We start from the raw sequence: 26,910 nt of genomic DNA on the forward strand, positions 1-26,910 counted from the left end.
AAATATATTTTGTGCCAGGGACCCCCAGAAGAGAACATTTGTGTTTCAACTTTCAAGATTTTTCTAAAAATGTTTTTTTTAAAATAGCACATCTACAAGCTCACATCGCGTCACAAAGTGAGCTTGTAGATCTGCTATTTTTTAATAGCCAATGTATGAAATATGAATACAGTGATTAAAATGATTGTGATGCTGTGTTAACACATTTTGCTGGGGACCCCCTGGAACCCCAAGGACCCCTTAGGGTCCCCGTTCCTCACTTTGAGAACCACAGAGTTAGAACACATATGCCTTCCCTGCAGAAACCCTGCTGGTAGCATAATAAATACTTTTATTGTTCCATCCGTTCAACACGCCGCAGGTAAGGAATCTAATAACATTTAACACTAGTGGTGCATGGAGAAGTACTCAATTATCAATACCCCAAGGTAAAAAAAAATACTCTGTTAAGTAAAAGTCCTGTATTCAAAGTTCAAGTTCAATTTCCAATACTTTCACTTCTACTCCACTACATCTCGGATCCAAATATTGTGATTTTACTCCACTACATGTATATGAAAACTTTAGTTACTAGTTGCTTTGTAGATTTTGATTATTATTATGAAACATACATTAACCACTTCAACCCTACATACATTTCGGCCATTTGAAAATAGCCGATCTACAATCTCACAATGTGTCACAATGCGACGCATTGTGAGCTTGTAGATCTGCTATTTTTTATATATTTCATACATTTGAAAACTTGTGAAATGGGACCTTCTGCATAGTGAGTACTTTCTACTTTTGTTACTTTAAGTACATTTTGATACCGATACTTTTGTTCTTTCACTCAAGTACATTTTGAATTCCTGACAGAGTATTTCTACTTTGCAGTATTGATACGTTTACTTAAGTAAAACATGTGAGTACTTTTTCCACCACTAGTAATAATTACAAACAAATTCTACAAAGCAACTTCTGACTAAAGTTTTCTAATAATTATTCTGGGGTAAAAAGTAATATTTGCCTCTGAGATGTAGTGGAGTAGAAGTGTAAAGTATTGAAAAATGGAAATACTCAATTAAAAGTTGTGTCAAAGTTGTACTTATAAGTACAGAACTTGAGTAATTGTCCTTAATTACTTATTTCCACCATTGATAAACACAACCTATAACATAATGTAATAAAGAGGTTCTCAAAGTGGGGTCCGGGGACCCCCAGGGCCAGGGGTCCTTGAGGGGGTCCCTAACAAAATTAGTTATTATAGCATCACAGTCATTTTAACCACTTCATCCATATTTTAAACTTTGGCTATAATTCAAAAATAGCAGATCTACAAGCTCACAGCGTGTCACAAATTTCAAATGATTTATGTACTTAGTTACTTTACACCACTGTTGACATGTAAAAAAGTTTGAGAACCACTGATGTAATAAATAAATAAATACATGATTTGAGCTGAAAAGGGAGATGTCGCCATCGTGTGGTTGAAGAGAGCAAGCAGCGCCGTTAGAGCAAAGGCTTTACGTAAGATGACGTGATGACGTCACTCCTGTGTCCTCCACCAATCATGCAGAAGTAGCGCACAGTTTGAATCGGACGGACAGGAGAAGGTTTAAGTCTCACAGATTTGATGTGATATTAAACAAACTAAGGCGTTTTATTTACATTTATCGAGTTGAGTTTAAGTGTTAGTAATCAACGTTGTGGTGGAATTGCGTTGTTTAACGGTTATTTTCCACGTTCTGCAGAGACAGACGGGTCGGGTACGTTGTTTGTGTTTAGTCTGCCTGACGACTTAGCTTAGCATGATGCTAACTAGCACCACTACCAACGTCTGTTTAGCTGTGTGTTGCCATGTCCGCTTATTATACGCGAATTTGGGCTTGTTTTTCTGTAAAGTTGCTTGTAAATATTGGGTTAGGGTTGCAGTTTCTTTTGGGCTCGTTTCTAAAGTGTTAGTTGCTTATTTGGGCTCGTTTCCACATTGTATTCATTATTATTTAAACCAGTGGTTCTCAAATATTTTCATAAATGTTTTTTTTTGCCACAGGGAGCATTTGTTTTGTTAGAATGTTTTAAAAAAACATTTTTAATTGGAGTTTTTGAAAATGGCAGATCTACAAGCTCACAACGCGTCGCGAGCTTGTAGATCGGCTATTTTCAAATAGCCGAACCATAATGGGTTTAAAGTGCTCGTGTGGCCTATTGTTGATTATTTGGGGCTTGTTTTCCTAGACCCGGTTGCTTATTTCTCTCTCGAAATATGGCAACACTGACATTCATAAATGAGTTCTTATAAACAACCCATGGTTTGAAATAGATCTACAAGCTCGTCTTGAGCTTGTAGATTAATATTAGCAGTTTGTTTTCGGTTGCGAGGCGGTTATAAAATAAGGCGTAATGGTGTTAAAGCAATGGTGGAAAAAGCACAACTTTTTTTTTTACTTAAGTAAAAGTATCAATACTGCAATGTAAAAATACTCATTACAAGTACAATTCTGGTAATAAACATTTACTTGAGTAAAGGTACAAAAGTATTGGCATCTAAATGTACTTAAAGTACTCATTGTGCAGAAAGTCCCATTTCACAAGTTCAAAATGTATTTAAGCAGATCTGCTATTTTTGGCTTAAGTGGTTAGTGTGTTTTGTAATAATAATCAAAATCTACAAAGTTAAGTAATTTTACGTTTTCATATAATTGTAGTGGAGTAAATGTACAATATTTTCCTCTGAGATGTAGTGGAGTAAAAGTGTTGCAAATTGTACATACTGAAGAAAGTAAAAAAAAAATACCTCCATTTTAAAGTACAGTACTTGAGCACATGTAAATTGGTGACTTTACACCATTGGTTAAAGTAAAGTCTTGTGTCTGTGAAACAGTCTGTCAGTGAAGCCGCTGCCATGGCGAGGGAACGCGGCCAAAAGAAGTCGTTCGAGAACAGCCTGGAGGACATCAAGCAGAAGATGAGGGAGAAGAGAGCCCAGCGAGAGTCCAGGGTGGTCCGAGCCCAGAACGGCAACGCAGGACGACGCATCCTGGTCAACAAAACCAGTGGTAACCTCATTCATGTTGCCTACTACATGTTGTGTACATGTGAATGCAGTCGTTCATCATTGGCTCTGAGTATGCACAACAGCCATATTGGAAAGAAATTAGGCCCCTTCCTTACTTCCTTCACGGGTGTTGAACTTGCCAGTGATGTTAATTAAGGCTCTGTTCCATTCTGGTCAGGCCTACTGTAGTAGTAATCTCATCTCTTTTTCCTCTGCCTTCCATAATTGGTGTGATTGTCTTAAACTAAGGCAACCACAGTGTAGAAACGACAAATTGTAAACTATATATTATACAGACTTTGGTGTGGGGAATGACCATAGTAGGCTCTAAGATTTTTTATTATTTTTTTGCATACCTTTACTACTTACCTTCTAATTCAGGGGTGGGCAGATTTGATGATGGAGAGGGCCCCACTATATTTCCACATTCACTGAGAGGGCCACATTGCATATTGTTGTTGTCGAGCAGAAATCTCTTATCTCCATATTGAAACTTTTTTCGTAATTGAATGCCGTACTTCGCCATTCTATGTCACACAAAAGTAGCAAAAATAGCCGATCTACAAGCTCAAAACGAATCCTTTTTTTTGTTTTGCTATTTTTGAATTGGATTCCTGACAATAATATATCAGTATTCCGTTATTAACCTGCGGGCTGCATTAAGTGAAGGTGGGGACCGCATGTGGACCCCGGGCCACCAGTTTCCCATGTATGCTCTAATTAGTACCTAATTACCATTGTATTATAACTCTTTATTAACAGGGTCCCCACGGTCATGAAATTCCTGGAAATATTTATTTTTTAATTTATCAAGGGTCCTGGAAAAATATTTGGCTATGCATTGTTTTTGGCAATCTCTTTCCAAAACGTCTATAACATTACACAAAATAGGTATTTTCTTTCCAAACAGGCTGCGTGATTGCAGCTTAATGTATACCGGACGTGACAAAAATAACAGATCTACAAGCTCACAACGTGCTGCAGCGTGATGCGTAGTTAGTCAATTTTTTAGTTTTTAGTTTAGTTCTTTATTTTTGCTACACTGCCTGTCTTTGGGCATTGCACATAAGAGTAAGAGACTCATTATTGCGCTGAATGTTATATATAATAATGTTATACAGGCCTGGAAATTGGGTTAAATATTCTGGAAAAGTCTTGGAAAAATTTTGGAAATTCATTGGTAAAAATGTGTGGGAACCCTGTATTAAGCATTGTTGGCAAAGCAGAGTCTTCCCACACCAACATTTCAGTGCACATAGTTGTATTGACGAATGTGACAAATAAAATAAACGCTCTTGAATGTTTAATGTCCCCCCCCCCCCCCCCCCAGACGACAACATCTTAAAGGGCATGCAGCTGAACAACAAGGAGCTGGCGCTGGGTCTTCAGGCGGAGAAGGAGAAAGTGAGGCAGCTCAGCGACGTCGTCCTGAAGCTGAAGGGCGAACGCCAGGCTCTGTTCGGCCACCTGCTCATCTGCAAACGGCTGCTGAGTGAGCAGGAGGCCAAGGCCAGCGCAGCAAAGGTGAGCCTTCCCTGAGAGAGATGACGGGGTTAATGGGGAACTCTTGCGTGCGTCCTCCTTATTCTGTCGGCGAAATTGCCGATTTACAAGCTCTGTGAGCTTGTAGGTAGTAAGCGTTTCTGATAGGAAATATTCCTGTTCTACCCCAATTCTATAGTATAATTCATACATGGGCAACTGGCGGCCCCCGCCTTCACTTAATGCGGCCCGCAGGTTAATATCGGAATACTGATATATCATTGATTTCAGCTGTTACAATTGCAAACATGACCCGCTTTAATTACTCCTGTCTATATTAGTAGCTTAATGACTATTATTAAAATTCTATTGTCTTTTTTATGTCCAATGTATTTTGTATTTAAAGGTAGGGTAAGTGATTTTCTTTGGTTAAAATAAGTGTTAAATAGCTCTATATTCTGATAGTACTCATTGCTATAGAGTGTTTGTTCAGTAAAAGGAGTCTCCTTGTCTCTCCAGCTCTTTATAAAACAGAAAATGCATTTTCGTTTCAGTTTCAGTTTCATTTCCAATTTTATCCAACCAGGACAGAGAACTCAATCAGGATATAGATTAAACAAGTGAAATTGGAAGTGATGACACTAAGAAATGAAATGAGCAGGCAAAATTGGAACTGGAACACTATAAAAATGAAGCTTAAAAATGGGTACTTTCTCCTGATTGGCTGAGATTTTGACACCTACCAGAAAATGTATTTTCTGTTTATTAAAGAGCTGGAGAGACATCTGTTACTGAACAAACACTCTATAGCAATGATTACTATCAGAATATAGTGCTTTAACCTTTTAACAAAATACTTTTTGTTTTAACCCACAAATATCACTTACCCTACCTTTAAGTTCATAAAGGTAACATGAGTATAACTAAATGCATTTGAAATTAAATAAACATTTTCGTTTTCAGGATTCCAATTAAAAAATGTCGACAAAAAAAAAATCTGAACAAAAATAGCAGATCTACAAGCTCAAAACGTGTCGCACTGCGACATGTTTTGAGCTTGTAGATCAGCTATTTTTGCTACTTTTGTGTGACATCGAATGGCGAAGTAGGGCATTAATTTACCAAAAAAGTTAAAATACGTTAGGTTTCTGCTCGACAGTATATGCAATTTGGTCCTCTGGAGTGAGTGGAAATATAGTGGCCCTTTACATCATCAAAGTTGCATCACCCCTGGTATAAGTTATACTATGTATTAACATACTCTACCATACAGATTGGACAAAATAACAATGTAATCACTAAAATAAGTTGCATAGTGGAGGTTTAAAGATTATTATTACAATAACGTGTGCTTGTGTTGCATCAGGAGGCTAAACGTGGCGTTTTAGACTTCAGTCACACAGCACAGAGGGAGAAGTATGTTGGTTAATGCATATTGCACAAGGGGACTTGACCTTATTTTAATGGGGGGGGAAGCGAGGAGCCAAACTCACAAAACATTGCACTTTCTTTTCAATGCACAGAGTCGTCCTATGGAGATCCCCGCTGAGCCTGTGGATCCATCCAGGTAATTTAAAATAGGGGCGACTACTAGTAAAAATTCTAATATTTTCTGGCTTACACTGACTTTTATTTCACTGACTTTGATGACCCAGAGATTTTATGATCTATGTGTTTTTAATTTGTGCCTCTAATTTGACAGGAGACTGCAGAGTACCCCGAGACAGAATGAGCCCCCCGAGTGTGAGGCTAAGTTTTCATGTTTTGATATCCACACATCATGACGTTATCTCAAAGATATCAGTACAACACGTAAAATATCCTTGTATGTGTTGCTGCACAAAACCCTGCCAGATTTATGTTAATATTTCCCTTATGTTGATATTTCCCTTTGTCTGCTCACAGACTCTCATAGCCCTGATGATGATGATGAGTCCAGGCCTCCTGTAGACAGACACGCGTTGCCCCCGACGGTGTGCGTGAGGCGGGGACAGGCGGAGCACGGCGGCAGGCGGAGGTCCAGTCGCGTTCAATTGCAGAGGTCGCTGAGCGAGGGGAACCACGCGTCCTCTGCTCCTCTGGAGGCCGCCGCTGCTGCTCCTGGAGATGATCTGGAGGCAATGGATGCCTTAACGGCAAGTCCCATTTGCCCCCCAGGCAGTGACGCCACCAGACCCAGGAACCAGACGAGGCAACAGACGGTAGAGCCATATGAAATCCGTTTTATTTTTTTCCCAATTCCGTTTTATTTTTTCCCAAATTCTGTTTTTTCCATTTTAATATTTCTGAATTCTGTATTTTGCTTTTTATGCTAATTTTTACCATTAAAAAAAAGTGTCTGGTAAGTGGAAATGAATAAATGTCCACAATTTAATAAGATATAACAGTCCATACATGTCTCTGAAAGAAATCTACACAATTCGCAAAAATGTTACCCAAAAGAATTCGGTCTGAGCATGCGCAAAATGGCGTCGCCCATGTATTTTATCATTTCTATCGTCTTTCTAAGACAATTTCTACGTGGATTTTATTGTTATAAAGTAGGATGTGGCCATGCAAAATGGTGGTGTCCCGTGGATTTGTAAAAATTTGCGGTAAAATATTTTTTTTTACCGCAAATTTTTAAATATTCTTTATATTCCAAATTCTGCAATATTCCGTGTTTTATTCCAATTCCATTTTTATTGGTCAATTCCGTGATTCCGTCCGTGATTCCGTTAACATGGATTTCATATGGCTCTAACAGACGGAACCAGAGCCGGCGGTGGTCCGTGCCGGCGCCTCCAAGGAGCCGCGGCGCAACAACGCATCAGAGGCCAGCAGACCCGACAGTCGGCAGCAGCAGCAACAACCGCGCAGGAAGGTCGCGCAGCCACGGCCCGCCGCGCCAGACCCACCCGCCGCAGCAGCAGCAGCACGGAAACCAGAGAGGGGCCGCAAAGCCGAGCGGGCCCCGCTGAAGAAACCGTGGGACAATCCCAAACCCAGGGCCCGCTCCAAGAGCCGCGATCGGTCAGCCACGCGGCCGGCCAAAGCGGGGGGAGCTGCTGCTGCTGCTCCGCCGCAGGTCAACAACACCTCGCTCAACACCTCGCAGGGCCACAACGACACGTTCGACTTTGACTGCGAGGACGGGGTCCACCTCACGCCGTTCAAGGGCAAGGCCGACGGTGCCGGCGGTCAGCCGGCGGCCACACCCGTCCGGGAAGGGACTTCGCCAGTGGTGGAAAAAGTACTACATTTTTTTAACTTAAGTAAAAGTATTAATACTGCAATGTAGAAATACTTTCAGCTGCAAATTCTTTGGGGGGGGATTTTGCGCAGGCATGATGTGTGAAAAGTGGATAATATATGGATGTCGCTTTCTGTTGGTTTTCCAGCATCCTGCACCATATAGTAGTGTTGATAGTACGCAGCTTTGATAGATCCGGAGTTTTGTTTTGATGCTGTATTGGTTTGACTTCCAGATTTGTGGGTGTTCCAGGGGGTACCCAGAAAAATTTGTAAATATAGCATCAGAATAATTATGACCTTTTATACTTTGGCTATTCAAAAATAGCAGATATACAAGCTCATAGCGCGGCACTGAGTGCCGCGCTATGAGCTGTTGGGATTTAGAAGACATTTGTAGAACCGGCTTCAGGTCTTAATGGGTTAAGTCTGTGTATGCTTTGTTGATCTGGTTTTGAATGTCCTTACTTTGCTCCCCCCATCATGGTGAATGATACTTCCAAGACATGTGAAATGATCTGCATTTTCCAAGACCTGTTCCTCTATGGTCATATGTATAGGTGTTGATGGGGCATGACTTTGCTTTTTATTGTTGAGTGCAGTACTTTAATTACTTTCCCACCCCTGGACTTTGCAGAAAGGAGCGGCGGCGCCTCCTCGATCCTCCATGGAGACGACGGCGGCGTCGGGTGCGTCCTCGCCGTCCTCCTCCGACTCTGAGGACAGTCTCTACGTTCCGCGAGGGAAACGGAGAACGCGCAGCTCACCTGAGAGGAAGAAGAAGGTCATTCCCACTCGCAGCCGGCAGCTCTCTAAAGCGTCCAGACGGAAGGAAAATGTCTCCCCACAACAGCAGACACCTGGTGAGAATCTACAATGTCATAGTTTTACCAGGCTGTTCTCTCTTTTTTTTCTTTTTTTCGCAGGCTGGCAATGTCTTATTACTTCGGTATTTGGTGACAAGTTTTGATGAGCTAACTTCCACCAAGGGTATTATAATATGAATACAGCCATTTCACTTCACACACAATTACTTATCAGGGGCCTCATTCGTAAAAAGGTGTTCTTGGATTCATGCTTGAACTTAATGTTAAAAATGACTTATTTTCTATCAATTACACACCCCACGAAGCCTTGAATTCATGGAGATTAGTTTTTGTCCTATAAGCCAATAATTTGACCATCAATTCCTTAAAGCTCATTTACCACAATACTTAAAAAACAAAGCGACCCTAGGTAGAGGGTTTGGGGCTGTCTAGTTACCTTGCCATGATGCAACTCCAAACATTGGTGAAGTATCTTCAATAGTTGCTCTGTCGATTTATCAGGCTAGGACGGGTGGTATTGACAGTTATGGCTGGGTTACAGCAGCACACAAATCTAATAAAGTATTTATTGGGAAATAAAAGCAACTTCTATGCAACTCATCATGAGCACAAAAGTCATCCCTTTCTCTTTGAAATGCAGTTTCAGCAAAAGGTGCGCTAGAGCAACCTCCAGCAACCTTTTTATTGACTGCAAGTACAAAACAGTTGGCAGCGACTTCTGTTCTGATAATGGCCATCGTGGGTAGGGCTGTCAACTTTCCTCAGAAATGATATTCGAATATTGGTCTTAAAAATTGGCAGATATTCGAATATATTCGAATATTATTATTATAAAAAATATGTTAATAAAAAGAATAAAATAACTTTTTAAAAATAATTTTGTGACAGAAACGGTACAAAAAACAATGTATCGAGTGCTCGGATCCAATAAAGTATATATTTTGTTTGTTTTTATAACTTGATACATTGTTTTTTGTATTGTCCCTGTCAAATAAACATGAATAAAAAAATCGAATATTAATTTTCATTTTCGAATATACATATTTTCCCAATATTCGAATAATATTCGAATATCGAATATTCGTTTGACAGCCCTAATCGTGGGTTGAGTTAAATGTCCCATAATTTGATATCTTTAATTGAAAACACATCTGGGTTTGGATATTGGCTCGTTGCCTCATGCCTGTAAGTGATAAAATGCCATGCCAAAATGTCATGAAGGGAGCACACAGCGCTCTGCACGCTGTCTTGGCCTACAGTGCACAAAATACCCAGGAAATTCACTTGCATCTAGTCGTAGAGAAAAGAGAAAATGTCAGTCTTTTATGAATACGTTATCGTTGGTTTGTGTGTCGGTACTAGTTACCCCTGTTAACTTCCCTATTTTGGGAAGATCGTTCGTTATAGGCAATAATTCTCATAAGTAGCCTTGTAGGCCTATATGTGCTTAACTTATACACGTTTGCAGTTGTGGTTCGCCACAAAAATATCAGATCTACACACTTGCAACGTGTCGCAATGCGACGCATTGTGAGCTCATAGTAGATCATCTAATTGTTGTCATACGAGAGTGAGAGCTTGAGCGGTTAATAAGTTTGATCATGACTAATTTCATGAATGAGGCCACATGACTCGTTTTGGCCAAATCCACGTTGTTTACGGTCATTCATGAGCTAATTAAAACAGGATTTTAAATGGTGAACGCAATCGCTACTTCCCCCGTTTCTGCCTTACAGAGCACAGAAGAGACGTTTAAAGATATTGGGATAACATTACACACTTTGGTAGAATCTCAGGTTCAAGCACAGTGGCCCTCAATTATGAAAAAAACAATAACTACTATATATTTATTACTTTTCCTTGTCATGTGCCCGTAGTCTCCCAAGATGCTGAGCTAAAGGTTGCTGAACTAAAGGTTGTGGAGGCTATGGTCCATCTCCCACAATCACCCCCAGACTATGTTCTAGTTAACACTCCTGACCTGCTCTCCTCAGAGATGGGACGGGAACACCAACTAGGTGAGTGAATAGTATGGAACGGATTCATTTTTCTGTTTCTCTCTCTCTATTAATCCTGTTTTCACTCTAGCGCTAGAAAAGGGACTCCAAACAACTCATACTCTTGTAAGGATGGGAATGCTTTTTGCCACAGAGTTGTCTGTCGATCCAATTAAGACCGGGAACGCATCTGTGTCATTTTAAGATTTCTCTGGCTATTAACCCATTTTGGGCGGGAACCCCTATTTGTAACTATACCTTTCAGGGCGGGAACCTGTAAGCTCACGTGAGCTTACAGATGTGTCCATTCTTTTTGCTATGAATACATAGGTGTGCCATGACATTTTGACTTGCCCCATTGGTGTGGCGAGTTTGAAAACCTCTGATATAATGTATTGTGTATGTGTGTTTATATTGTAGAGGCTGGCAGGGGGGCAGAGGATGATGATGATGATGAGGTCCCTGTCACTCCGGGGGTGGAGGCTGACTTGAGACAGATAGATGATGTGCTGTCCAGCTTCGGAGACTCTCTGGCCCACAGTGAGACCCCTCCTCTCTTACCCAGCTGCCAGACCACGCCCCAGCGGGCCAACGCCAAAACCTGCAAAAAGCGTAAGGAAGGCAGCCCTGGTTTGGTGTTATTTTTCTATTATTATTTTTTTTTTAACCTCCCCCTTACAATTTCTCCCCACTTTAACCCATTAAGACCGGGAACGCATCTTGTGTAATTTTTAGATTTCTTTAGGCTATTCAAAAGCAGATCTACAAGCTCATAGCGCGGCACCGAGTGCCGCGCTATGAGCTTGTAAATCTGCTATTTTTTAAAAATTGAGAGAAAAAAAAAAAAACTTAGGATTTAGAAAACATTTTTAAGAATGGGCCTCAGGTCTTAATTGGTTAAAACTCTATGGTGTACACACCTCTCTATGCACTGCTTTCATTGCACGTTTTCCCCTTGAGCTGGTCACTGGTGTGTAAACTGTCTCTAGAGCAGTGGTTCCCAAAAAGTTTTTAGCTCGAAACCCCAGAAGATGCATGTCTGTCCCCCGGGATCCAAACTCAACAAAAATACATTATGATTTACTAATTAAGCAATATTGAATGGTGAAAATTGCCGTTCTGCTATTTTTTACAATTCATTTTAGTTATTTAAATGCATGTATTAAGAGAGAAAAAAATTGTCCACCCCGGTGGTTTTTATTGTTTAGTATTCATAGTTGTCTGAGCCCCCAGGAAAATATGATATGTTTTTCTTTTTACTATTTTAAATATTTTTGAAATTTTAAAAACTTTTTAAAAAGAAACGCAAAAAAAATCTTTTTACCCACGACCCAAAAAATGGGTGCCGGTACGTAGTTTGGGAACCATTGGCTCTAGAAGCTCACCTCCCTCCCTCACCCCTGGTCTCCCCCTCTCTCACCCCCCCACCCCACCCCTCCCCTCCCTCCCTCACGGTTCCTCAGGTGGGCTCGGTTTCAGGATGGCAGGGCGGGGCTTGAGTCTGTGTGACGTGACCAATCTGTCCACTGCAGCCTATCGCGCTCCCTTCTCCCGCGACAAGTCCCTCCCCTCGGACGGTCGGTGCTCCACCCCCGTAGCGGCGCCGCGCAAGCGCCGCTGCACCCTGACGGTGGACTACAAGGAGCCGTCCTTAGGAAAGTACGTACACACAGAGTACACAAACACTTATCCCTGATGAAAAGTTTTTAGATTTCAATTAAAAATTCTAAAATTCAAAAATAGCAGATATACAAGCTTGTAGATTATTTTCTTTTTTTTTACATTTTGGACATTTTCTGCAAATCATCGAATATATATGTGTGTGTGTGTGTGTGTGTGTGTGTGTATGAGTGTAACTCAAATCTGTACTGTACTAAAAAAAAATTACTTCTGTTGCTATAATCAGTGGTTCTCAAACTTTTTTCATGTCAAGGACCCCCAAAATGATATGTATTTGGCCACGGACCCCCCATCTCAAAATATTTTGTACGTGGGAAAATCAAAGATTTGAGTTGCAAAGGTTTGCTTTAAACATGTATTCAAAGATTTGCACAAATGTTGCACGATTTTTCTAAAATAGCAGATCTACAAGCTTGTATATCTGCTATTTTTGAATAGCCAAAGAAATCTAAAATGACAAGAGATGCGTTCCTGGATTGAACGGGTTAAGAGCATCACAAGAGATTTTTGTTATTTTGTAAGCGCAGCGCAACCCACACACACTTAATCCAAACAAACGATCAACTCATTGGTTGCAGTCAAAATCCATTAGATCTGAACAGTGGAACACTGATGTTCAACAATTGAGGTGCCATGCCAAGAAAATAAATGAGTAATAATAATAATAATGACACTTTCCATAAGTAAATCAAAATGCCTAAAATGTAGATGCTAGGGTTCATGTGGTTAACCCTTTAAGACCTGGAACGCATCTGTGTCACTTTTTGATTTGAGCTAAAAAAAACATTATTTTACACTTTGGCTATTCATAAAAATAGCAGATATACAAGCTCATAGCGCGGCACCGAGTGTCGCGCTATGAGCTTGTAGATCTGCTATTTTTGAAAACTTGAAAACGAGTGAAAATCTTTGAATATATATTTTTTTAAAGCGAACATTTTTAACTCAAATCTTTGGGTAGTCCTTGACAAATGTTTGAGAACCACTGATACAGAAACGTACGTTTTACAGAAAACTGTTGGGATTTAGAAAACATTTGTAGAATCGGCTGCAGGTCATAACACAACAACCTAAACATGACATCTTTTTTTTTTTCTTGGCCGGCTGTCTCATCTTTGTCCTTTTTCCGTTTCCCCCCCCATCGCTCCAGGAAACTCCGGCGTGGAGACAAATTCACAGACTTGCAGTTCCTCAGCTCCCCGATCTTCAAGCAGTCTGCCAGGAGGTCTGTGCAGAGCTCCAGGAAATCCACCACCAACAGAATATCCACCGCTAACAAAAAGTCCACGAACAGTCAGCAGCCATTATTACAGAAATACAACGAGTCGTTTGTCGGATGCTGTTAGCGGTGACCTGTGTGCTCTCGCACTACCCATTAAGAACTTGTATGACGGAAGTATTTTTAAGTCTGTAATTCCTTGGACTTTTAAAGTGATGTATTTTTAACTTCAAGGCTTGTTTGAGGCGTAGCTGTAATTCTAAGTCTTTTTTTTTATTTCAAGTTTTTTTTTGTATATATGTATTTTTTAATTCATTCCTTTTTCACGCGTGTAATATTTTATCTGTCAAGAAACCTTGGACAGTTCTGTCAAAGTTCAAGTTAGATTTAAGTCTTTCTTCCTCTATTGCAGTGTCCAATATCACACTACTTGAAGGATTCTTTCTTAGTGACTGTTTTGGTTAAACGTATTTTTTTCTTCTTTAAAATCAAAGCTCTACATTCTGATAGTAATCAACTCAAGTGTTTGTTCAGTAACAGGAGTCTCCATCTCTTTAATAAACAAAATGCATTTCCATGCTTATACTGTAAGTTCTTTCCTTCTTCTTCTTTTCGTGTCTTTGAAGCATATGACAGTTTCCCATTTCTTTACACAGTCCTTTGCATTATTATTGAACTCTGCGAGATCTTTTAAGCTGCACTGGTTGGGTAGTAGAGGGCAGACAAGGCAGTGCTGCATCGTATGGTCCTCTTCTCCACATTCACAGATGGGTGGGCCGTTTTTTTTAGCCCCATCTGGCCATAGCAGCTTTTGATCGCCCCATTCCTGTTCTCAGGCGGTTGAGTCTTCCACTGGACCCATGGTGCTTCTTAGTCAATAGGAGGGGGGGTCATTCTCAAGCTTTGTTGTCCATAGCTGGAGTCTGGTTTCTTCCCGAGATGTTGTTAGGGGCCCGACATGGCTGAGGAAGCTTCTCCTTGACCTCAGTCGTTGGGCCGGGGGATCGCGTCCATGAAGGAGGTGGCGTTCATCACTGGTAGCTTTCGTGATCTCTACTCGGCTGGCGACTTCCCGTCTCACATCTGCAGGGGCAATGCCAGCGAGGAGGTGCAGGTTGTTCAGGTTGGTAGGCTTCAAGCAACCAGTGATCAAGCGGCAGGTGGTGTTCATCGCTGAGTCTAGTTTCTTGGCATGGGTTGATCTCTCCCAAACAGGACACGCGTACTCCGCTGAGGAATAGCACAGGGCAGTACATCTTAATGTGTGTGCCATGGCTCCCCATTTGGAATTGGTCAGTTTCCGTAGGATGTTTCCGAAAGACCTTATCCTTCCTGATTGGTTAACATTGTTATCCTGACCAGAGAGGAAAACAAAATGTGTGCAGAGACTGGGAGGCCCCTGTTGTTGCTTAATAAACACCCTATTGCAAGGATTTCTATAAGCATATAGAGCTATTAACGCTGTTCATTTTAACAAATAAAATGTTATCAGAATCAGAAAATCACCTGTGTTAATATTTTATGAGATCTTCACTGAATATATACCATTTCTCATGCATTGTCCTTTGTATCCAACCACTTATGTGATTCAAGGGATTAAAGCTGAAACAAATTTTATGACTGAACATTTTCCTTTTGCTTTTATGAAATATCCCGAAACCATAGAGTACAGAAGTCCTGACGTCACTCGTTCATCCCCTGGATCGCGGAAGTAATTTCTCTATGGAGAATAACATTGGGTCGTCTTAGAATCGTCTCATAAGAATTGTGGTTCAATAATATATTGTCAGGGAGGTGGCTCTGTATAGTTTATGAATGATAGTCACTCATATTTGATTTAGTCTGTTTCTGGTGAAAATGTAACTAATTCAGCGGAAGTAACATTAGCGTTTTCTCACCATCAGTGGACGAAAATGTTGACATGCCCAAAATAGGGACGCCAGTGTTAATGTCGTTAAACACAAAATAAAATAAACAAAAAAGAACAGCCCAGCTGAGCTCACATTAAAACTCACGTGCTGTAATGACAGAAGTTCAACGGGCAAAGTTGTAATGAGATTGTTTAGCAAAAGTACAGTTACATTTTTTAATCTTGAAACTGACATAGGAACTTCATACATTTTCTTAAAAGTAGCATTTCCTTGTAACGCTCTAATAACTAGTTTAGCCATATTAACAGGACGTTTTGTATGTAGTCCACACTTTAACAATACGTTTCCATGGATGTGTGACGCTTTGAGACCAAAACTAAGCTTAGTTTTCCTAACAACAGTGGCATCTAGTGGCACATTCTGGATATGGAATATCTAGATTATTTTTCCTGCTCCCTTTAGTTGATGTGGTATTTGTCAAGTATATTTGCACATACCTGGAAACTTCTGATTCCCAGACAGGCTCTCTACCTCACATATGGCTGCCTAACCTTCAGCATTGCGTTTCATATTGGTTATGATGGTGATGGAAAAAAGTGCAATTATCCATGTCTATAGTAGCATCTCTCTTCAGCTCATCTCATTTTATTATTGTTTATTTTCAACCCCGCCGCCCATCACTGCACAGCATTATTCAACATTCATCTAGTTTTTACATGGCACCTCATGGCAGGCGATTCCCTCTCTCTGTAGCCTACATGCAATTCACACAGCTATGTAGGAAGTGTTTTATTGTATGACATTGTTGCTTTGCATTACACACACAATCATGTTTTACCGTTAAGGACTGGACAGAACATCAGGAATATCCAGTCACGTACTGATGCAATGCCAAAATCCATCAATATTATAATTGTGTTGTAAATAGTGTGATACACAGCAATACTGTTAAACCTAAGCACATTATATGCTAGATTGACAGTCACTCTCGACCAATGACGTGGAATCAATGATACCAAGGGGCTCCAAAGTAAAAAATGACCATTCCATTGATTTCCATATCATTCAACAGCGAGATTCCGTTTTGAGAGAGAAAAACAATTCTACTAGATGTCACTTCTCTGGCTGTTATTCCACTTCTACAGTATGTGGGAATGGATCATTCCCCATACTTACCTAATCTGAAAATAGCAGATGTTCTCAGTTATTCCCTGGTTAAAATGTTCTTTGATGGAAGCCAAATGAGGTTGTGTTTGTGGGCCCTTGATGTGTAGTGAGAGGTCTGACAGCTCCAGCATTAAAAGCTGCTAATTTTAATGAACAAATCGTTGTTTTACCCAATCTCTATGGTAGACTATGTTAACACAATATAACAGCTACATCTGCAGTGCTTGGAGGGGGGGTTTCCCTGCTCTTCCACTGGGAAAATGTAGACCCTGGTGTCAAAATGTACTGCCTGAACCTCTTAAGTAAGCGGCATCTCCCCCAAGTGTGTGTTCCATCTAGTGGGAGCAGTAGAAATTTGGGAGACATGGAAGACCCGGGTTTCAAACCCTGGGTGTAGGACACGAAACTTGCAGCTTTATAAGCCTGATTTATACTTAGTTGTAACACCAATGTCGCACGTGGGAAAATAGCCGATCTACGAGGTACGCCACACGCGCCGATGCGACGCGTTGTGAGCTTATAAATCTGCTAATTCTGGCACTCGACAGCGGTACGCAACAACTAGGTATGAGCATTACACCATGTAGCTACATCACACACACTGATTCTGTTGTCTCTCAGCTGTCGTCTTCGTTGGCTCCGTCCTTAAGACGCTCCACAGAGTTGTAGTGCTCTCCTAGTCCGTAGGCGTGACGCATGTATCTGCAGGAGCAAAGACAACGTTTCAAACGTCAAAGTATTAGCGTGTACGTATAGCATCAACACAGCATCAAGGCCCACAAGACAAAGGATTTATCATGAAAGTTTCTCCCAAACTCTCTTTTAGAGCACCGCGTCATTATCTGTGTAAAACTTTAAAAAGGACCCAAAAATAAGTATATATTGCGTTTTCATACAGTATTAGTTCTGTAGAGGTCCTGCTCGACCACAGGATATATACATTTCTCAATATAAGAGCAGGTAGACCACTTTCAACCATCACAGTTGTCTTATTATTAAAGGGGTAGTTCACCCCCAAAATATTTTTTTTTCTATGTATTACTCACCCCATGGAGCCTTGAATTCATAGCATTTTTTTTGTTTTTGTCACATTCCTAAGCCAATAATTTGATTGTAATAAATTTGTCCCCATTGATTCCGGTAGGAGACACAAATGCATTTGTGTCTCCTACCGGAATCAATGGGGCTAAATTTATTATAATCAAATAATAAAGGAAGGAATGTGACAAAAACAAAAACATATCCATGAATTCAAGGCTCCATGGGGTGAGTTATCCATAGAAAAAAAGTTATTTTGGGGGTGAACTACTCCTTTAAATTGTACGTCAAAATAACGGTTATTCACTAAAAGAAGTTATGGATTGCAGGTTTAATAGTGCTAAACATGAACAAAAAACTATTCAACAGATTCCCAATAAGAAAAGCTCTTACATAAGAGTGATGGGGGCTTGTTTGTACTCCTCTCCGATGTTGATGGCAGGGGAGTCGGCCTGGATCACTTCTATTGGCAGCTGAAGGACTTGGGTCAGAGCTCGCAGCTGTTGGTGGAGGGGAGCACAGAAAAGCAGGAGATATGGCTCATTTGTCTGTCTGTCTGTCTGTCTGTCTGTCTGTCAGTCTGTCAATGTGTTTCTGGAGAAAATCTCACAAACCGCTGGCCCAATCATCACCAAATATCTTGTGCAAACTGTCAGTAGGCCACCTCCACTAATTCTTTTCACATGCTTTATACTTTTGAAATATTTATTGAAGTCAGTGGGAGAGGGATTGGTCTAAACCCAAATATGGAGTCGTACGTCACATATATGCCACGCAGTTCCCATGTGGAACCCAGTAATCCAGGGGTCTTCAACAGGGGGTCCTCAGAGCTACTATAGGGGGTCCGCCAAATCTTTGTGTGATAGGATTTAGTTTTTTTACATTAACCACTTGAACCCTAAAATTCCTTTTCCGAGGGGAACATTAGCCGAAAATAGCCGAAAATAGCGAGGCGTTGAGAGCTTGTAGATCTGCTATTTTTGGCAAAGAGGCTATAGGTGTAGAGGGAAAAAATAGCAGACTAAGTAAAAAAAAAAACTTTAATCTGAAACACAATTTAATACAATATAGAGTAGGGGGTCCCTGCTTCATCTCTCTCTCAGCTAGGGGGTCCTTGGCCTGAAAACGTTGAAGACCCCTGCAGTAATCCAAATGACTAGATTATTTGTTAAATATCTCACAACGTTGGATGTTGTAGCCAAAACCAACTCAGGTGACGTAGGAGTAAGGTTCCTGTCCGCCAGTGGATTGTTTGAATCCTTCGCGATGCATGCAGCGACCTTTTGTCGCTGCACGGGTTGGGATGACGCCTATCAGAGGGAGACAGTTGGAACGGTGAGGAGTAAGATGGAGGCGCTATGTCTTCCTGGTGGGGGGGGGGGTCCTCACTGGCAGTGAAGTAGCCGGTAAGGCCAGCAGTGATAAGACTACACACTATTCTGGGAATTGGCATAACGGAAAAATTGGGAGTAAAAGGGGAAGACAAATTGGCTACTCTAAGAAAAGAAAAGAAAAGCTTAGACATATTAGACCAGGGGTCTTCAACGTTTTCAGGCTAAGGACCCCCTAGCTGAGAGAGATGAAGCAGAGAGGCGTTGTGGGCTTGTAGATCTGCTATTTTTGGCTAAAGTTCTCCTCAGAAAAGGGATGCTAGGGTTCAAGTGGTTAAGGTAAAAATAAAAATCGTCTCACACAAAGATTTGGCGGAACCCTTGTAGTAACTCTGAGGACCCCCTCGGGGGTCCCGGACCCCCTGTTGAAGACCCCTGTATTAGACCAACCCAACCAGTTAACAACTGGTGCGGACACCTCTTGATGAACTTTAAGCGTGTAATGCCATGGCGTTTTCTATGACAATGTTCTAAAATAAATAAGAACTCACCTCTAGTTGCCCGCCCCAAGCCGCCGTGTGCTCCACGTCACTGCAGTATTTCTCAAACTCATCTGGGAACACACAGAACGTCTCCGTAAATTCACACAAATACTACTGCATCGTCTATATTTTGAGCAGTTTCAAAAACCCAATTGCTGAACAACACCACTGCAGCCTGTGTGTGGCGAAGCAATAAGATAACACGAGACAAACTCAAAGTCAACCGTTGTCCCGTGTTAATTTTGTCGACCAAAACTATGACGGAAAATGCTTGTCTACTACCTTTTTTCTGACGAAAACTAAATAAAAACTAAGCTATGATGACTAAAACTAAGACTAAATATATTGACGTTTGGTTGCGCTCGGGTGTTGCGCTCTGAAAGTAGCAGATCTACAAGCTCACAACGCGTCGTGCTGCGATCCGTTGTGAGCTTGTAGATCTGCTATTTTCAGCATGCAGCCAAGTGTAAAATCAGGCATTACGACGCCATCGAGGCACCGCCAAAATACATTTTTGTCGACAAAATAAACTGCAGATTTAGTCGACTAAAATCTTACGATATTTAGTCGACTAAATCTAGACTAAAAGTAAAACATGTCAGATGACTAAAATATGACTAAAACTAAATGGAATTTTGTTCAAAAGACTGACTATAGATCAACATTTGCGGTCCAAATGAACAGTGCTGTTGTCTTGCCTGTTGTATACATGTCACCAGTGTCTGTGTTGGTGAGGAAAGGGAGGAAGTCATCAGCATGCTGTCTCATGTGTTCAGCCGTACAACACCGCAGTTCCTTCAAACTCAGAGTCTGCCCAGGCAAGGATAGAATAGAATAGAATAGAATAGAATAGAATAGAATAGAATAGAATAAAACAGAACCTTTACGACCGGGAACGCATCTGTGTCATTTTATAGATTTCTTTGGCTATTCAAAAAATAGCAGATCTACAAGCTCATAGCACGGCACCGAGTGCCGTGCTATGAGCTTGTAGATCTGCTATTTTTTTTTAAAGAAATCGTGAAAATGTGTGAAAATCTTTGAATATATATATACATTTTTAACTCAAATCTTTGCTTCTGGGGTGGGGGGAGGGGTCCATGGAACAAAGTTTTTTGAGATGGGGGTCCTTGACATGAAAAAGGTTTGAGAACCGCTGCTATTATAGCAACATAAGTTTAAAAAAAAACGTTTAAAAAAATGTGTTAGGACTTGGAAGACATTGGTAGAATCCCCAGAAGCAAAGATTTGAGTTACAAATGATCGCTTTAAAAAAATATATATATTCAAAAGATTTGCACACATTTTCAAGATTTTTCAAAGAAAATAGCAGATCTACAAGCTCATAACGCGGCACTCGGTTGCCTGCGCTATGATATATGCTACTACTACTCGACTTTACCCGTCGTACCTGTGCCCGCTGTGCCAGCTGGTCTTGGATGGCGCGGTACATGCAGTGGCCGTCGGACGAGATCTCCTTGATCTGCAGCTGCCTCTGGGTCAGCTTCTGGGTGAGTTTCAGGCCCTCCTGGTGCCTCAGGCCCTGCAGGTTGTCCACCTCGGCCTCCGCTATCCGCATCTCACGCTCCTTTTCCTGGGCTGCTCTCTTGTCCTGGGAGAGAGAATGATGCGTTTCATTTTGTAGAGAGAGCCTCCCCAGCTCAGCGACAAATATACAATAAAAAAAACTATGACAAACTTTGACAAAAAGCTGGGCGTTCGGGTGGCGTAGTAGAGGGTAAAGTGCCTGCCCACCACCACCACCGTGGAGTGGTCTGGGGGTTCGAATCCACCGCATTGCATTTGGCTTTGTCGAGTGTCTATTAAGAACACAATTGCACTGATCCGTGACCTCAGGTCAAAACAATTTCTATTCACGTTGCATTTCTTACGGCGTGGCTCTGCAGGAGTCTAGCCCAGGGATCTTCAACAGGGGGTCCGGGACCCCTAGGGGGTCCTCAGAGTTGCTACAGGGGGTCCGCCAAATCTCTGTGTGATAGGATCATTGTTTTTTACATTAACCACTTGAACCCTAGCATCCAGGCGCGTACGGTGGGTTCTAACGTGGACCGGGCCAGATTCTTAACCCCCCCCTCCCCGCCCGCCCGCCCGGGGGGGGGGGGGGGGAGGGGGGTGGGGGCTCGCGCAACGATGGCTGATAAGTGACAGTCCATTGAGAATTACCATCAGCGTTAATGCAAGAGAGAAACGTGAATAAAACAATAAAACACAATATGCAAGTATAATCAATGTATGTGTTTTTCGGCCGAATGCAAATAAGCCCGACTTGAAAACAAAGGCGAATTCCTGTGGTTGGCTACAAGAGAATAGGGTGAGGGGCCAATGTTGGGGCTAATGTTGTTATGTTGATTTTTTGTTTTTTTTCCCTGGGGGAGCAGATTTTCCAGACCGGGCCATGGCCTCATTGGCCTCTATGACGGTACGCCCTTGCTAGCATCCCTATTCTAAAGGACAACTTTAGCCGAGAATAGCCGATCTACAAGCTCATAGAGCTTGTAGATCAAGTACAGAGTGAAACTTTACTAAGTATTGACTGTTTATGTCGTTAAATGTCTGAAAATACACAGTAACATGAATCCAACATCTATGAAAAGCTTTAATCTGCAACACAATTTTATGTAATATATAGTGGGGGTCCCTGCTTCATCTCTCTCTCAGTTAGGGGGTCTTTGGCCTGAACAGGTTGAAGACCCCTGGTCTAGCCGCCTTGAAGACAGGTAGGTCTGTCTGTCTGTCTGTCTGTCTGTCTGTCTGTGTGTCTGAGTTTCCAGAGCTAATCTCACCTACCGCTGGACCAATTCATTTGATAACGGAAGTCAATGGGGCTCAGATTGGGCTGACTTGCCCAAATTTGGAGTCATACGTCATCATAGATATGTCATAGACGACTTACGATCACAGGCTGGCCCACATGAAGTCTGAGATCCACACTGGAGCCGAGACGTTCCCATGTGGATCTCAAAATCCACGTGATTCACCTCTCAAAGTCACTCTTTTAGCACATAAACAAACTTAAACAAAGCTATTCAGACATCACCAAACCTAGTACTGTTTTTTTTTTTTTTATAAAAATGTTAACTTCCTGTTGATTTTGCTATTTTTATTAAGAAGAAAACCCGGACTGTATCCGCCGATCCGGATCCGGATCTTCAAATAGTAAAATCAGCAGGAAGTTGACAATTATATAAAAAAATCACACCCTGTGTGAAGTGGGCGGTGTCTTGCTAGCTAATCACAATACTGAATGGAGTCAACCAATCATGTACAAAAAAATAAATACATTTATTGAAACACTCTTTATGATGGACGAAACCATAACTTGAAAAAAACATAAGTTTGTTTTTTTTCAAGTTATGGTTTCTTATATAGGGCTATGCACATGTGTCATGTGACACTGGCCAATCACAGTCCTGAATAGACTGTGATTGGCCAATCACAGCGCAGGATAATTGTACAAATTTCCAAACCTCACTTATAGGGGCGGTTTCACAGCGCAGGATAATTGTACAAATTTCCAAACCTCACTTATAGGGGCGGTTTCACCGCCAAAAAAAAAAACAATACTGGGTTTGGTGATGCTCTATATTGTCTGAATCAGCTTTATTTGTGTTAGTTTATGTGCTAAAAGAGTGACTTTGAGAGCTGTTTCACTGTACAATGTAAGTCAATGAGGAGCATATTTTGTATTAGCAATTTCTAATCAATGGAGCAATTATTTGTGATTTCTTGTCCCACCTTTGGAGTTACATCATGGAAAGGTAACTACACAACCCAAACCTCTGCCAAAGTGGTCTTGCCCTTTAAGACGTTTAAAGGACATGAAGGTCTCTTTGACTAGATGCGCACAGCTCACCCGTCTCTTCTGGGCCTTGGTGACGCGCTGCTGTTTGCCGTCCTCCTCTTCTTGTTCTTCACTATCGTCTATCTTCACCGACTCCACTCCATTGATCACCTCTTCCACCTGACCAGATAAGACAAGAAAACATCATCACTGTTCATTAACCCTTTAAGACCGGGAACGTCATTTTTAGATTTCGGTTGGGCTATTCAAAAATAGCAGATATACAAGCTCATAGCGCGGCACCGAGTGCCGCGCTATGAGCTTGTAGATCTGCTATTTTTGAAAAATCATGAAAAGTTGTGCAAATATTAAAAAAAAAAATCTTTTTTTTGCCAGACATTTGTAAATCTAATCTTTGCTTCTGGGGGTCCCTGGAACTAAATATTTTACAAATGTTCGCTTTAAAAAATATATAAACCAAGATTTTGCCACGAATTTTCACAATTTTTCAAAAATAGAAGATCTACAAGCTCATATATGAGCTTGTAGATCTGCTATTTTTGAATAGCCCAAAGAAATCTAAAAATGACACACAGAACGCGTTCCCGGTCTTAATGGGTCAAAATGCATCAGTGTTACATCAAGAATGTTATTATTGACCATATAAGGGGCCGTGTGTCCACACAGAACGCCTTTTGAGTTCTCAGTGCCAGCCTTCCATGTATTTTCACTCATATAAATTGCATGTGTGGTTAATAAATTGTATTAAGTATAATACTTTATTGTATAAACTTAAAAGTATAATACTTACTTATAATTCAATAAGTATAAAATAGGGCTCAACTGATCACAAAAATATAATCAATGTCACCCAGCCCTAAGCTTAGTTTCAGCTTTGTGTTGCCTGTAGAATAGATGTGAGCTGTCTAAGGCAGGGGTCTTCAACGTTTTCAGGCCAAGGACCCCCTAGCTGAGAGAGAGATGAAGCAAGGACCCCCTACTCTATATTGTATAAAATTGTGTTTCAGATTAAAGTTTTTTTTTTTTACTTAGTCTGCTATTTTTTCCCTCTACACCTATAGCCTCTTTGCCAAAAAATAGCCGATCTACAAGCTCTCAACGCCTCGCAGCGCGAGGCGTTGAGAGCTTGTAGATCTGCTATTTTCGGCTAATGTTCCCCTCAGAAAAGGAATTCTAGGGTTCAAGTGGTTAATGTAAAAAAAACGAAATCCTATCACACAAAGATTTGGCGGACCCCCTATAGTAGCTCTGAGGACCCCCTAGAGGGGTCCCAGACCCCCTGCTGAAGACCCCTGGTCTAAGGTTTACCTTCGTGTTGGCTGTGGATGTGAGCTGTCCGACCTCCTCTTGGTGTCTGTGTTGGAGTTCGTCTTCCAGCTTGGCCACGTCCTCCATCAGCTGTTTCCTCCTCTTCTTGTCGTTTTTGGGGACGGCATTTTTCATGCTCTGGATCTTAGCTGAGAACGGAGCACGAGTGAATGTGAATGAGCGATGTGTCTATAGCGCCGATACCCGGCAGTAATGGGGCCGAGCACAGGAAAAGTACTTACTGCAATGTAGAAATACTCTGTTACAAGTAAAAGTCCGGAATTCAAAATGTACTTGAGTAAAAGTACAAAAGCACCGGTATCAAAATGTACTTAAAATACCAAAAGTAGAAAGTACTCATTATGCAGAATGTCCTATTTCACAGGTTTTCAAACGTATAAATTGTATACTATACATGTCAACATATCATGGTATTCTGTCCCAAAAACTATTATGATCATATTAGATTTTGTCCATATCCCCCAGCTCTCCTAATTTCCCCATCTATCCTAAAAGGTTAGTTCTCACATTGGTACTTCTATTCTATTACTATGACATTACTGTTACTTAATTCTACCCAGCACAACAGAGGGAACTGCTTTCATCATACTGTCACTTACAGGAAATACAATTAACCCAAATAATATTAGACAAAACAATTAATAAATGCAATATAATAATAATAAGCCCTGTATACTTCTGGTCGTACAATGACCAGCGAAAATAGAAACTCACAGAGCTTGTAGATCTGCTATTTTCACTGTTTGACCATGTGTCAACGTGTAATGCCTTGCTTTAATGACATGCCAAAAATAGGGACGCCATGCAGTTGGCAGTTTGACAACGTTTTAAATGCTTGTAGCTAAAAACAGAAACAGTGTTCAACATTGACATATAAACGCATAAAGGAGATAAATCAGATGTATTGTATTCAGTGGTGTAAAGTAACTAAGTGCATTTACTCAAGTATGGTACTTAGGTCAAATTGAGGTATTTTTTACTTTACTGGAGTATTTCCAATTTTCAATACTTTTACTACACTACATCTCAGAGACAAATATTGTACTTTTACTCCATTACAATTATTGGACAACTTTAGTTACTTTGTAGATTTTGATTATTATTACAAAACATACATAAACCAGTAACCACTTCAGCCCTATATATACTTTGGCTATTTGAAAATAGCAGATCTACACGTTGTAGATCTGCCATTTGATTTTTTTTTATTTTTTATACATTTTGAAAACTTGAAATGGGACATTCTGCATAATGAGTATTTTTTATTTTTGGTACTTTTACTCGAGTAACATTTGGAACACAGGCCTTTTACTTGTAACCCGCTTACCCCAAATGTTAACTAGGTGTCCGGAGTATTTGCGCAATGTATTAGTCCATATTCTTCAATCAAGAAGTGTTTTAATCCCGTCTGTGGCCGAACGCCATTTTCCCATCCTCGTCTACTTTATGTTTACATTGAGTGTAATTCCGGCTTTCACCGGATGCGCCCCGTCACAACCACCCATTGGGAACTTCCGACAGAATCGGCCACAGACGGGATTACAACACTTCTTTATTGAATAATAATGGACTAATACATTGCACAAACACTCCGGACGCCGAGTTACCATTTGGGGCAAGCGGGTAAGCACCTTATATTTTACATTTGTACATGTTCGGAGAAATACGGGCTTTACTGGTGACATTCCAGGGCAAACAGGGGGGGGGGTCGGCACTGGTCGCTAAGACTCTCGTACATACGAAAGTAAATGTCAGACTCGATAAAATACATCTACGATAGTCCTGATCTAAGGCTACATAAACACATAAAGCAGAACATGTAGATAAATCAGATGTATGTGTATTCATTCATATACCTTGCAGATCCTTCTTCTCTTTGCGGTGTGTCTTTGACAGCAGATCCTCTGGTGTCTCTAGCCCCTCCTCCATGACTCAGTGGTAAAGATTAACACACGATAACAACAAATAGATCATAAAAACATCTAAACATTCAGCCTGTACATCATAAAAACATGTAAACAACACTGATCTATCTCAATGTTGATGCAACGTGTGTGTGTGTGCGGGGCTGGGCCCCACTTCTTCCTCTGCTTTCCCCATAGAAGAATGAATGTGACGTTGACGTTACCGCCGCCTGCTGGATTCTTAATGCGTAATAAGCATAGAGTTATAATCATAGAGTTAAATATAAGGTTAAATACGGTTATAATATATAAGTTGATAGCGTGATACCATTCTATGGCCAGAACCTCTGGTGCCACCGTGCCGTGCACCTCCAAAATGACTCCCTAGTTTAAAATTGGTTTAAAGCGTATAAATTATCGTTTCTTTCT

The 26,910-nt window shown here is 41.0% G+C and overlaps 2 protein-coding genes across 2 annotated transcripts; one reads left to right on the forward strand and one right to left on the reverse strand.

Annotated features, from left to right (window-relative positions):
- Positions 1 to 1,594: 1,594 nt before the first annotated feature.
- On the forward strand, positions 1,595 to 14,057 carry sgo1 (shugoshin 1). Its single transcript, XM_080441455.1, has 12 exons — positions 1,595 to 1,748; positions 2,867 to 3,041; positions 4,371 to 4,564; positions 6,046 to 6,089; positions 6,225 to 6,265; positions 6,428 to 6,723; positions 7,269 to 7,754; positions 8,391 to 8,616; positions 10,458 to 10,598; positions 10,998 to 11,189; positions 12,041 to 12,236; positions 13,408 to 14,057. Exons 2-12 carry the CDS (start codon positions 2,888 to 2,890, stop codon positions 13,601 to 13,603), a joined length of 2,166 nt encoding a protein of 721 aa, XP_080297581.1. The 5' UTR covers positions 1,595 to 1,748; positions 2,867 to 2,887; the 3' UTR covers positions 13,604 to 14,057.
- Positions 14,058 to 16,001: 1,944 nt separating this feature from the next.
- On the reverse strand, positions 16,002 to 26,653 carry otud6b (OTU deubiquitinase 6B). Its single transcript, XM_080441530.1, has 8 exons — positions 26,434 to 26,653; positions 24,557 to 24,705; positions 23,300 to 23,407; positions 20,837 to 21,037; positions 20,124 to 20,235; positions 19,435 to 19,496; positions 17,946 to 18,052; positions 16,002 to 17,216 (listed from the first exon to the last, which is right to left on the reverse strand). The coding sequence occupies exons 1-8, from the start codon at positions 26,504 to 26,506 to the stop codon at positions 17,132 to 17,134; spliced, it is 897 nt and encodes a 298-aa protein (XP_080297656.1). The 5' UTR covers positions 26,507 to 26,653; the 3' UTR covers positions 16,002 to 17,131.
- Between the last annotated feature and the right edge of the window lie 257 nt (positions 26,654 to 26,910).

The sequence above is a fragment of the Gymnoscopelus braueri genome (genome assembly GCF_963280865.1).
Source record: "Gymnoscopelus braueri genome assembly, chromosome: 11".
NCBI classification, from domain to species: domain Eukaryota; kingdom Metazoa; phylum Chordata; class Actinopteri; order Myctophiformes; family Myctophidae; genus Gymnoscopelus; species Gymnoscopelus braueri.